The sequence below is a fragment of the Rhinopithecus bieti genome, unplaced genomic scaffold (assembly GCF_001698545.2).
Source record: "Rhinopithecus bieti isolate Rb0 unplaced genomic scaffold, ASM169854v2 scaffold_11380, whole genome shotgun sequence".
NCBI classification, from domain to species: Eukaryota; Metazoa; Chordata; class Mammalia; order Primates; family Cercopithecidae; genus Rhinopithecus; species Rhinopithecus bieti.
The window spans coordinates 2,962,719-2,975,763 of NW_016807225.1; the positions used below are offsets into that span (position 1 = coordinate 2,962,719).

Sequence of the window (13,045 nt, forward strand, 5' to 3'; positions counted from 1 at the left end):
GATGGAGTCTTGCTCTGTTGCCCAGGCTGGAGTGCAGTGGTACGATTTCGGCTCACTGCAAGCTCTACCTCCTGGGTTCACGCCATTCTCCTGCCTTAACCTCCCAAGTAGTTGGGACTACAGGCGCCTGCCACCACACCCAGCTAATTTTTTGTATTTTTAGTAGAGACCAAGTTTCACCGTGTTAGCCAGGATAGTCTCGATCTCCTGACCTCATGATCTGCCCGCCTCGGCCTCCCAAAGTGCTGGGATTACAGGCGTGAGCCACCGCGCCCAGCCCATGCTGGATAATTTTTATATTTTTTCTAGAGGCGGGCTTTCACCATGTTGACCAGGCTGGTCTCAAACTCCTGACCTCAAGTGATCCACCCACCTCGGCCTCCCAAAGTGCTGGGATGACAGGCATGAGCCACCGCACCCAGCCAGGAGGGGTTAATTTGTATTAACCATTAATGAGACCAGGGACAGTGGAGGCCTCTCCCCATCATAAGGTTGCACAGACACATTTTGTGGCATTGCTGTTTGGCCATGAATTGCAAGATGCGAGTGCGCTCTGTGGGTGTGATAAGAGGGAGAGATCCTCCCTGGCACCCATGAGTTGTCTTTCCATTGGTGGACTGTCCTATGATCTCCCCATCCTTTGCTCCTCTCCAAGATCTTTCCCTCTTTCCTTTCACCTGCTCCAGGCATAAGCATGAGCCTCCTCTCTATCTCCATAGAGGAGGCTCAGGGAGTGAGGCAGCCTGTCGAGGACAGGGACAGATCACCACCATCCAGGCCGCCCTCAGACTCAATCCTGGCTGGAATGTGACCCACAGCTGGGTTTCCCTAAACACACACCTTAATCTCTCAGGTGTGAGCTCAGCTGCCTTTCTTGTCCATGTTGAGAGAGGAACAGGTCCCCTCCCTTCATCCTGGGAGTTGGTATGTGGGAGGGGCACACCCTTGCCCACCTTCTCCTCCACCAGCATGGCCAGGGCAGAGGGGCTTGGTTTACAGGAAACATTCTGTTACCCCACACAGTGATCTTGCCATACAGGTAATTCACCTGGACTCTGTGGGTGGGCGGGGAGGCTTCGTGGGTAGAAATAGTTGGCGGATGCTCAGAGTTGGGGTTAGAATGCTCCCTCAAGCATTCCAATGGAGACGTGTCTCTTGGGGGACAGGTAGGCTGGGAAGAAGCTGGTCTGCTCGGGGTCTAGGAAGGGAAATGAGAGAGGGATTTTGGAAGCCACCTTCCAGACATGACTTCTTGTACCAAGCCTGGACCAGCTGTAAAACCCAGAGGGCAGCCAATCTGGCTGGTGCCTTTGCCACAAGATTCCTTCTTGAATTGGCCATATGACCTGTTGCCTCTGGTTCTGATCTTAGTGAAGATAGGGGTCCCAGGGAAGCTCCAAGCCACTGTACTTAGAGTCTCTGGGCCAAAGCTGGACTGCCAGGACTGCTAAATTGTAGCCATTGGCTGGGTGCGGTGGCTCATACCTGTAATCCCAGCACTTTGGGAGGCCAAGGTGGGTAGATCACCTGAAGTCAGGAGTTCGAGACCAGCCTGGTCAACATGGTGAAACTCTGTCTCTACTAAAAATACAAAAATTAGCTGAGCATGATGGTGGGTGCCTGTAATCCAGCTACTTGGGAGGCTGAGGCGGGACAATGGCTTGAACCCAGGAGGCGGAGCTTGCAGTGAGCCGAGATTGGGCCATTGCACTCCAGCCTGGGCAACAGAGAGAGACTCCATCTCAAAAAATAAATAAATAAATAAAACTGTAGTCATTGTGTATTATTGTTATGCAGGAAGGTTGGCCAAACATTTTGGGTGAATAGTTTCCATCGTGTGTCACCCTCAAATCAGAACTTTGCAAAGAACTAGGGTGCCTAATCTGAAGGTTTTTTTTTTTTTTTGGAGATAGGGTCTTACTCTACCACCCATGCTGGAATGTAGGGGTACAATCAGAGCTCACTGCAGCCTCAAACTCCTGGGCAATCCTCCCTCCTCAGCTCCTGAGTAGCTGGGACTACAAGCATACATCATCATGCCAGGCTAATTTTTTTTTTTTTTACCAGATGGGATCTCCCTATGTTGCCCAGGCTGGTTTCAAACTCCTGGCTTCAAGCAATGATCCTCCCCTCTCAGCGTCCCAAAGTGCTGGGATTTACAGGTGTGAGCCACCACACCTGGTTCGCTGAAGTTTATTGATCAAAATAAAGTTTCTTTGAGGCCTCAGAAGATTCTGGAGGTAATGTCTGAAACTTGCTCCCGGCTGTGCCGAGTGGAGACCAGTTTACCTTCTTCACCATTGTTTTATCTCACCAAAGCCTTAGCATAGAGCCCTTCCCAGCCACCCTACCTGCGGGGCTGGACCCGCCCGCCACACCCACCCCATCTTGTTGGGGCTGACTTCCCGATTTGTGTCCACAGGCTGCTGAATAGGATGTCCTCAGACGACAGGCACCTGGGCTCCAGCTGCGGCTCCTTCATCAAGACTGAGCCGTCCAGCCCATCCTCGGGCATCGATGCCCTCAGCCACCACAGCCCCAGTGGCTCGTCCGACGCCAGCGGTGGCTTTGGCCTGGCCCTGGGCACCCACGCCAACGGTCTGGACTCGCCACCCATGTTTGCAGGCGCCGGGCTGGGAGGCACCCCATGCCGCAAGAGCTACGAGGACTGTGCCAGCGGCATCATGGAGGACTCGGCCATCAAGTGCGAGTACATGCTCAACGCCATCCCCAAGCGCCTGTGCCTCGTGTGCGGGGATATTGCCTCTGGCTACCACTATGGCGTGGCCTCCTGTGAGGCTTGCAAGGCCTTCTTCAAGAGGACCATCCAAGGTGCGTGGTGGGCCTCGCGGAGCCTGGGTGCGGGGTGGGGGGTGGCAGCCCTGCCTGCGGGTTCGGCAGAAGCCCTAGAAATTCCAAGAGATTGCCAATTCTGGGCGCTGTTGGAGCAGTACTTCTGTGGGGCGCCTTTTTCCTTGCTCAGGGCTTCTCGTTCTGGGACTGGACAGCTGCAAGACTGTTGTTGAGTGACATGCGTTCCCCACCCCTCAGTTCCCCATGCAGAGCCCCAGAAAACCAAAAGAAAATCCACAGGAATGCCAAACCCTGGGTGCTTCTCACTGGTATGGGGTACACTGTCAAATGTGTGTCCCTCAAAAAGTTTATTTTGTGCGGGGGGGAAAAACATAACATAATTTGCCCTGCAATTCCAGACTTATGGGACATATGAAGAGTCCCTCACCTTGTTTTTGTCTTTCTTACTTATACAAGTAAAACGCCAGACGTGACTCATGCCTGTAATCCCAGCATTTTGGGAGGCCAAGGCCAGAGGATAGCTCGAGGCCAGGAGTTGAGACCAGCCTGGGCAAGACAGTAAGACCCCAACACTAATTTTTTTTTTTTTAATTAATGCGTGGTGGCACACACCTCTAGTCCTCGCTACTTGGGAGGCTGAGGAGGGAGGATCATTTGAACCCAAGAGTCTGAGGCTGCAGTGACCTGTGATGGCACCACTGCCCTCCAGCCTGGAAGACAGAGCAAGACCCTGTCTGAGAAACAAACAAAAAAACAAATAATATGTGAGTATTTTCTCATTGTAGAAGACTCAGGCCTGTTGGAATTAGGACAGGAACTCATCGTGTCTCGATCCCAGTTTGACCTATCTTTTAAGATCTTTTTTCTTTTCTTTTGTTTTCTTTTCTTTTCTTTTTCTCTTCTCTATTCTCTCTTCTCTCTTCTCTTCTCTTCTCTTTTGATGAGAGTCTTGGGCCAGACACACTGGCTCACGTCTGTAATCCCAGCACTTGGGAGACCAAGGTGGGCCTTGAGGTCAGGAGTTCAAGATCAGCTTGGCCAACATGGTGAAACTCTATCTCTACTAAAGATACAAAAAAAAAAAAAAAAACATCTGGGTGTGGTGGCAAGTGCCTGTAATCTCAGCTACCAGGAAGGCTGAGACAAGAGAATCACTTGAACCCGGGAGGCAGAGGTTGCAGTGAGCCAAGATTGGGCCACTGCACTCCGGCCTGGGCAACAGAGTAGACTCCATCTCAAAAAGAGAGAGAGATGAGGGTCTTGCTATATTGCCCAGGCTGGAGTGCAGTGGCTATTCACAGGCACGATTATTGCACACTGCAGCCTTGAAGTCCTGGGCTCAAGCCATCCTACCACCTCAACTTCTCAAGTAGCTAGAACTACAGTGGCTGCCACCACACCCATAAGCTTTTTTTCAATACATTTACATATCAGCTGAGTCACATTCCAATGGCCATGGGGGTGGCAGCTTCTTTCTGTGGGTACTAGAGTGAATCAGTCTAACAAAGGAGTGTAAGAACCCTGGTCGGTTGCTCTGTAAAGTCACCACGAGGTGAATTGGGGGGAATGGTGGGCCTGCCCCAACAAGGCTGTTATCAAATTCATGGCAGAGAGAGACTGCTGGGACCACTGGTGCACACCACCACACCCAGTTCATTTTATTTTTAGTAGAGATGGTGTCTCGCCATGTTGGCAAGGCTGGTCTCAAACACCTGGACTCAAGTGATCCACTTGGGCCCACTTTGGCCTCCAAAAGTGCTGGGATTACAGGCCTGAGCCACCATGCCTTGCCGATAGCTGTGATTCTTAATTGCATCAGGCCCTGGATACAGTGCTTTCATTCAGTTAGTCAAGTATCTGTTGAGCACCTACTAAGCACCAGGCCAGGCTATAGGTGCTAGTGGTAGGATAGACAAAATCCCTACTCATGCAGGTCATTGCGATGAGCTGGTGCCATCCAACTGGCACAGAAACTGCAGACCAAACTGGAGAACACCCAGGAACCATCCATCCTGCCCCTGCATCAGATCTCTTTTCAGGGCCCTGCCTGGCTGTCCCCAGAATGTACCCACCCCATTCATTTCTCCTTTAGAAGAGGCAGGCTGAGCTTCCCCGGGATGATTCTGTTTATTCAACAAATATATATGTGTTTAAGTTTCTTCAGATGGCAATCTATTTATGAAACCAATTGAGGACATTAGGATTGGATATGTTTCCAGTTCCACATATGAGTTGAGATGGCGTGGTGCATTGGCTAACCACCACAGCTCCTGGTCAGAGAGTTCCATCTTCCCCTTATAGCTGCACCTTGGTCATGCTGCCTGTTTCTCTCTGTGCTTCAGTTACTTCATCTAAAAAGTGAGATATCAGCTGGGCGTGGTGGCTCACGCCTGTAATCCCAGCATTTTGGGAAGCTGAGGAGGGTGGATCACTTGAGGCCAGGAGTTCCAGACTAGCCTGGCCAACATGGTGAAATCCTGTCTCTACTGAAAATGCAAGAATTAGCCAGGCATGGTGGCAGGTGCCTGTAATCCTAGCTGCTTGGGAGGCTGAGGCAGGAGAATCGCTTAAATCCAGGTGGCAGAGGGTGTAGTGAACCGATATGGTACAACTGCACTCCAGCCTGGGCAACAGAGCAAGATTCCGTCTCAAAAATAAATAAATAAAATTTAAAAAATAAAATAAAAGTGAGATATTGTTCCTACCTTATAGCTATTAAGAAGCTTACGTGAGTTAATACATATAAAGCACTTAGAATATTGCCTAGCACCTAGTAAGTGCCAAACAAACGTTTGTGATTATTATTTTCACTTTAACAATATAACTTAAGACATATTATTATGAAAACAACAGACACATTTATCTTATAGAATAAACTTTTGTAATCTACATATATTTAAATAAAACAATAATTGTTTTGCTCTAACAGTACTCAGATTATTTTAGCTATTTTAGTTACAAATCTCTTTTTAATTTTTTTGGTTTTTTTTGAGATGGGGTCTCACTCTGTCACCTGGGCTGGAGTGCAGTGGCATGATCTCGGCTCACTGCAACCTCTGCCTGCTGGGTTCAAGTGATTCTCCTGCCTCAGCCTCCCAAGTAGCTGGGATTGCAGGTGCCGGCCACAACACCCGGCTAATTTTTTGTGTTTTTAGTAGAGATGTGGTTTCACAATGTTGGCTAGGCTGGTCTCAAACTCCTGACCTCAAGTGATCCACCCGCCTCAGCCTCCCGAAGTGCTGGGATTACAGGCATGAGCCACCGCGCCCGATCATAAATTGATTTATTTCTTAAATGAGCCCTTTTAAAAAAATAAACATGATAAAAATTCTAGCAATGCAGAAGAGTAGAGCAAGTTTTCATGAAACCCCAGACCTCAGTTTTCTTAACTATCCCAGAAGGACCCCTTTACCATCTTTGTCATGCAAATATTTATTGAGCATCATCTGTATCAGGCACTGTGCTGGCCTCCAGGACATAAAAATGAATGCACCCTGATCTCTGCCCGCTTTATACACCCTGAGTCTGAGTCTGGGGGAAGGCCCTGGGATCTCTGTATTTGAAAAACACTGTATGGTGAACCTGTCTCTTGCCTCAGCCAAGAATGAGAATCTCCAGTCTGATGGTTTTTACACAAATCATTAGATATTTGAGGAACATAAAATGTTTAAGTCAATGAAGTTACCGAGATAACAACATTTTTCTTTCTAAATTGGAAGGTGGTCTTGGAGAGGTTGCCATTATTTTAGACTCTTTGAGGTCAGTTTTTGAAGAATTGCTTGTTAGAAGACAGTCACATTTTCTTCTCACCATGTTGTTCTTAGATGAGCTGGAGAGTTTTGAATCACATTTTTTGAAAGCAGAGGAGAATGTGTGTAAACTCAGAAATCCTATTGCGTGCTTGACAGAGGCCCAGGTGTCTGCGAATGTTCTCAGCAAGTCAGGAGTCCAAATGAAAGATTTGTAAATAGTCTTAATTATTTGCTACCGTGAATAGGATAATGATCTCTTCGTAGAAGTCAAAAGACAAACAGCAGCATTTGTGCAGTTGGAACTGAACTGCTGCAGCCTGTTCTCTTTCCACAAGGCGAGTTACAAGTTTGTAACCAGAAAGAGGTTTATATTCAGGACAGGGAAAAGTAAACTCAAGGCTGACAGATTGCTCTGGTTATTTTATTCACTCTTTGGTTTTGTTCTAACAAAGATTTAGATTTTGTTCTTGTTTTTTTTGAGACAGAGTCTCGCTCTGTTGCCCAGGCTGGAGTGCAGTGATCTTGGCTCACTGCAACCTCCACCTCCCAGCTGAACTTCCCAAGAAGCTGGGATTACAGGTGTGCACCACCACGCCCGACTAATTTTTGTATTTTTAGTAGAGACGGAGTTTCGTCATGTTGGCCAGGCTGGTCTCGAACTCCTGACCTCAAGTGATCCTCCCGCCTCAGCCTCCCGAAGTGCTGGGATTATAGGCGTGAGCCACCATGCCCACTCAGATTTTGTTGTTTCTAAATGTAGCAACTGTAGAAAATCTGGAAAAATAGGAAAAGTACAGAGAGGAGAAAAATGACCTAGAATTGGACAACCACAGAAACAAACTCAGAACTCGGTGAGCGTTCTTTGAGTCCCTCTCTGAGTAAGGTGCAGAGGGGGAACAGGAGAGAAAGGCATGTGGTTCTGCCCCTAAGAAGCTGGAATCTGTTGTGTTTTTTGTTTTGTTTTGTTTTGGTAGAGATGAGGCCTTGCTATGTTGCCCAGGCTGGTCTCAAACTCCTGGCCTCAAGCCATTCTCCTGCCCCAGTTCTCAGAGTGCTTAGGATTAGAGGGAGGAGCCGCTGCGCCTGGCCCTAGTAGCTGGAATCTACTGCTTAGTGCCCATGAGTCTACAGGTGTAGCACTGTTCTCCAAACCAGGACATAGTCTCCTAAGCACCTAATATTCAGGCCAATTTTTTTTTTTTGAGTCCTATTATGTGGACAGAGGGCTTAAGTCATGGAATGATCCATTCACGAGTGCCTGTAAATTCTTGGAAAGCTCTAAAAATTGGGCCAGATGTGGTGGCTCCTGCCTGTAATGGCAGCACTTTGGGAGCTGAGGCAGGAGGATCCCTTGAAGCCAGGAGTTCCAGCCCAGCCCAGCCTGTGACCCCATCTCTACAATAAATTTTTTAAAACTTAGCTGGGTATGGTGGCTCATGCCTGTAATCCCAGCTTCTTGGGAGATTGAAGTGGGAGGATTGCTTGAGTCCAGGAATTTGGAGGCTGCAATGAGCTATGATCCTGCTACTAAACTCCAGCCTGAGCAACAGAGCTGGAGTTTCTTTAAAAAAAAAAAAAAAAAAAAGCAGCCTGGCACTGTGGCTCACACCTGTACTCCCAGCACTTTGGGAGGCCAAGGCAGGTGGATTACCTAAGGTCAGGCGTTCAGGACCAGCATGGCCAACATGATGAAACCCCGTCTCTAGCTGGGCATGGTGGTGCATGCCTGTAATCCCAGCTACTGGAGAGGCTGAGACAGAATTGCTTGAACCAGGGAGATGGAGGTTGCAGTAAGATCTTGCCATTGCACTCCAGCCTAGGCAACAAGAGCAAAACTCCGTCTCAAAAAAAAAAGAAAAAGAAAAAGAAAGAAATAAAAGTTCTGAAAATCATGTTAGTCATGTTACCTCATACCTTACCTCTTGTTTAGATCACTTCCTTCTGCTCAATCCAATGGTTGTACTAATATGGGGGGATATTTTGCAGAAACAAGGATGTCATGATAGATTTAGGGAAAAAGACTAAGACAGAGTCATTCCTTCTCCACCAATCTTTTTTTTTTTGGACAGAGTCTTACTCTGTTGCTCAGCCTAGAGTTCAGTGGAGCAATCCTGGCTCACTGCAACCTCCGCCTCCCAGGCTCAAGCAATTCTCCTGCTGCAGCCTCCCAAGGTAGCTGGGATTACAGGCGTGCACCACCACACCTGGCTAATTTTTGTATTTTCAGTAGAGACGGGGTTTCGCCATGTTGGCCAGGCTGGTCTCCAACTCTTGATCTCAAGTGATCCACCCACCTCAGCCTCCCAAAGTGTTGGGATTACATGCATGGGGCACTGCGCCCAGCCCACCAATCTTTATTAAGCCCTTACCGTGGTTTTGGCTGGTAGTACAATGGGGGTGGGAGGGAAGAGGGAGAAGATGGGCAAACTACAGCCTGCAAGCCGGCCACCCTTGGTTGTATAAATCAAGTTTTGTTGGAACACAGCCACACCTATTTGTTTGCATATTGTCTGTGGCTGCTTGAGCGTTAAAACAGCAGAGCATTTGCAATAGAGATGGCCTGATCCACAAAACCTGAAACACTCCTCTGCACTGCATTGAACTAGGCAGATTCAGTTCCCTGGCTCTCAGAGACCTATGATCAACTCCCAGTAGTGCATGTTAGTGTTTATTCCAACCCTGCCCAATTCTATGCTATGAAAGGGAGGGTTTTTTTTTTTGTCACTGGGGGCTATGACGACACTCACTGAGAATAGATGAGCTCATAGACAGATGCAGGCACCTTCCTGAAGGAACAGAATGGCTCCAAGTCAGATGAGATAGAACTCAACCTGATTGCATTTACTAGCATATCTAAAGAAAAAAAAAGTGCCAATTAACAAGGATTGGCCAGCCCTGGAGGCATAGAAAAAAACAGACATACTTAGGCAAAGCCACCACTCCTGGGAAAGAGGAGTCTTAGCCTAGGGACAGCCTGATGTGATTAAACATTCCGTTTATCTGATTAATATCTTTCTGGTTAGGATCTAGTTCCCCTGCAGGTCTTCTGCAAGGAGTGAATTTGCAGGGCAGGCAGACAGATCAATTTCTCCTTGTATGTGTGCTCTCTTTGGACCGCATCCCTGAGTTTATACATCAGGTTCCTGAATTTAGGCAATAGGAGTGCCTCTGAGAGATGCAGCCACTTTCTGTGGCTGGCAAAGTCAGCTGCTTCTGGGACTTAGGGCTGAGTGACACTGACTCCACCGTAATGAAAACCTTTGTAATAACCTTGACCCTGTCACCCGGTGTCTGTCTCAGCAATGACTCTGCCTCCTGTTTTATTGAGAAACTAGAACTCCCTCAGCTTCCTGCCGCCAAACCGATGCACTCTCTTCCCTGTCCACAGCTGCTTCCGTTCACTGATTCCGCAGCTATTTCTTGCAACTCACTCACTGCTGGAAGAAATGTCTCCTACCCCAGGCTCAGCTATTCTCTGGCTTTGAATCCTACCTCCTTCCCTCCTCCTGAGACCCTCTCGCCTATTACCTCCTCTCCTTTGTCTTCCCCTGCTCATTTTCTAAAGTCTCCTTCCTTCCTTCCACACACTTCTTCCTTCTGTTCCTCTCCTTCTTCCTTACCTTCCCTTCCTTCCTTCCTTCCACCATCAGCATTGAACTATCTCTAGTATCTCCAATCTTGTCAAATATATATCCCCTCTACCTTCAACTTCCTGGTTCTTCCTCTCTTCCTCCTCTCAGTTCTTGACCCAGCTTCTGTGCCCAGCATCTTCCTTCTCATATCCATGGCTTCTGTTGTCTCTGAAATCAGGATGAATGCTAATTCCATAGGTCTTGCTGTCATCCTCTTCCCCAAGCTCCATTTCTTTCACACCTAATGAACATTTCCACTTGGATGTCCCAGAAGCACCCCAGTTGCCCGAAGTTTTAAACAGAAGTGGTTTTCTTTCCATCACCATTTCTCCTTGTGTTCCCAATACAGTGCCTGCATCAGCCCTCCATGTTCAAGCCAGACACCTGGGTCTTACCTTTAACTCAGCTTCCTGTCCCAGCACCCACCAACCCCCACCCCAAACTAACATCCCAGTGGCCAAGTCCTGTTCATTCTCCCTCCTTCAGATCACTTGACCCAGCAGCTTGTCTTCCTTCTCCTGCTTCAGCGCAGGCCAGGCATGGTGGCTCATACCTGTAATCCCAGCACTTTGGGAGGCTGCGGCAGGTGAATCACTTGAGGCCAGGAGTTGGAGACCAGCTGGCCAACATGGCAAAACCCCATCTCTACTAAAAATATAAAACTTAGCTTGGTATGGTGGCACATGCCTGTAATCCCAGCTACCTGGGAGGATGAGGCACAAGAATTGTTTGAACCCGGGAGTCAGAAGTTGCAGTGAGCCAAGATCACACACTGCACTCCAGCCTGGGTGACAGAGAAAGACTCGGTGGCAAAAAAAAAAAAAAAGAAAAAGAAAAAAGAAAAGGAAGTGTATTTTTATTTACTCCCTTTGTTAGTGATTCACTCAGGCAAGTAGCATTGATTGAGGTCTTCTTAGGACCATGTGTCTTCCCAAATTGTAGATTGTTGTTCAGTACAAAGTGATTGACTTAATAGCACCTCTGATGTGTGACCTTGTAAAGACTCAAATCATAAGCAATTTTCTCTCCTTTTTTTTTCTTATTTTCTTTTTTTCGTTCTTGGGACAGGGTTTTGCTCTGTTGCCCAGGCTCAGCACAGAGACATGATCATGGCTTACTGTAGCCTCATACTCCTGGGCTCCTGCCTCAGCCTTCTGAGGAGCTGGGATTACAGGCATGCACCACCATGCCCGGCTTTTTTTTTTTTTTTTTTTTTTTAAGTTGTAGAGATAGAGTCTCTTTATGTTGCCTACACTGATCTCGAACTCCTGGGCTCAAGCAGTCCTATGGCCCCCACCCTAGTGGGCTTGCATTGTAGGGGGGAAAGTTGACAATAAATACGATAAATAATGAATCATGGTGTCAGACTGAGACAGGTGTTATGAAGGAGATAAAACAATGATGAGACCAGGGAGTGACTGAGAAAGGGGGTCTCATTTTGAAAGAGGATTAGGGAAGGCTGTGCTAATAAGGCAACTTTTAAAGTAAACCGAAGCTCATCAAGGAATCCTGGGACCAGCGTTTCAGGCAGAGGAAAAAGCCAGTGTGTTTCAGGACAGCAGAAAGACCAACATGACTAGTGTCAGTGAGCAAAGGCAAAGTGGAAGGGGCTGGAGAGGATGGGCAAAGTCCGGGGGCCATGGTGAGTGGTGCACTTGGATTTTTTTCTAGGTAGAGTAGCAGCCATTGACTAACATATGATACATGGCCATGAGGGGCTGTGCGGTTAGGTAAAGCCAGTCTGCACTTCTTGAGTTCCCGGGGTAGATGGCCAACTTTGCACAGGCCACTGGGAGTCCTTTGAGCAACTCCTGGGTCTCTAACTTAAAACAAGAAGGAACAAGAAAGAAAGAGGCCTGGCACAGTGCTTCCTCCATTCACCTGGGGCCCAGATGCAGGCTTGGAAGAAAACTCCCCTAGGAGAGGGAAAGGGGGATGATTGATGGGTTATTCCACCTTGGGTCACCTCCAGGTCTTTTGTCCTGGAGAATGCAGCTGGCGGATCCCGATCCCGGATCTCGGGAGACACAAGACAGGGGTGTAGAGACAAGGGCAGGAGTCGGCAGGAGTCAGGAGCTAGGTGCTGGTCCTAGCCCAGTCACTAGCCAACTGGCTGACATTGGGCAAGTAAGGACTGAGTTCCTCTGGCCTCAGTTTCCTCATCTATACAAGAAGAGTCCATTAAACCCACAGAATGTTAGCTATCTGCAGGGTACTGGCAAATGACAGAACAAATCACAATTCCTCTTTTTGTTTTTTTGTTTGTTTTTTTTTTTGAGACGGAGTCTCGCTCTGTCGCCCAGACTGGAGTGCAGTGGCCGGATCTCAGCTCACTGCAAGCTCCGCCTCCCGGGTTTTACGCCATTCTCCTGCCTCAGCCTCCCGAGTAGCTGGGACTACAGGCGCCCGCCACCTCGCCCGGCTAGTTTTTTGTGTTTTTTTAGTAGAGACGGGGTTTCACCGTGTTAGTCAGGATGGTCTTGATCTCCTGACCTCATGATCCACCCGTCTCGGCCTCCCAAAGTGCTGGGATCACAGGCTTGAGCCACCGCACCTGGCCACAATTCCTCTTTTTGGAGACACAGCCAGGGTGCAAGTCAGAATGTGGTCAGCCTGTGACTTAGGTGACACATAGAGTTCAGAGAAGGTTCATACCTTCTGGAGGGCAGGGAGGGCTTCCTGGAAGAAGGGACACTTTCTCAGGAGTGGAAGGTAAACATGCTTGGCAGCAAGAGAGGAGGGGGCTCAGTGGTGGATGATGGGCTGGAAAAACAGCATGGGACTGGACTGCACCGGGCGTCACAGGTCGTGGTAAGGAACACTAAGTAAGGAGTCATATTTAAGATT

The 13,045-nt window shown here is 48.3% G+C and overlaps 1 protein-coding gene across 6 annotated transcripts in view; it reads left to right on the forward strand.

The window, feature by feature from the left end:
- ESRRB (estrogen related receptor beta) overlaps positions 1 to 13,045 on the forward strand; it is a 188,119-nt gene that overhangs the window by 127,163 nt on the left and 47,911 nt on the right. For all 6 annotated transcript variants that reach the window (XM_017880579.1, XM_017880577.1, XM_017880578.1 and 3 more), the window contains one exon: positions 2,423 to 2,832. In XM_017880579.1, coding sequence (XP_017736068.1) covers positions 2,436 to 2,832 — 397 coding nt within the window. In that variant the 5' untranslated portion in view covers positions 2,423 to 2,435. The remainder of the gene's footprint in view (positions 1 to 2,422; positions 2,833 to 13,045) is intronic.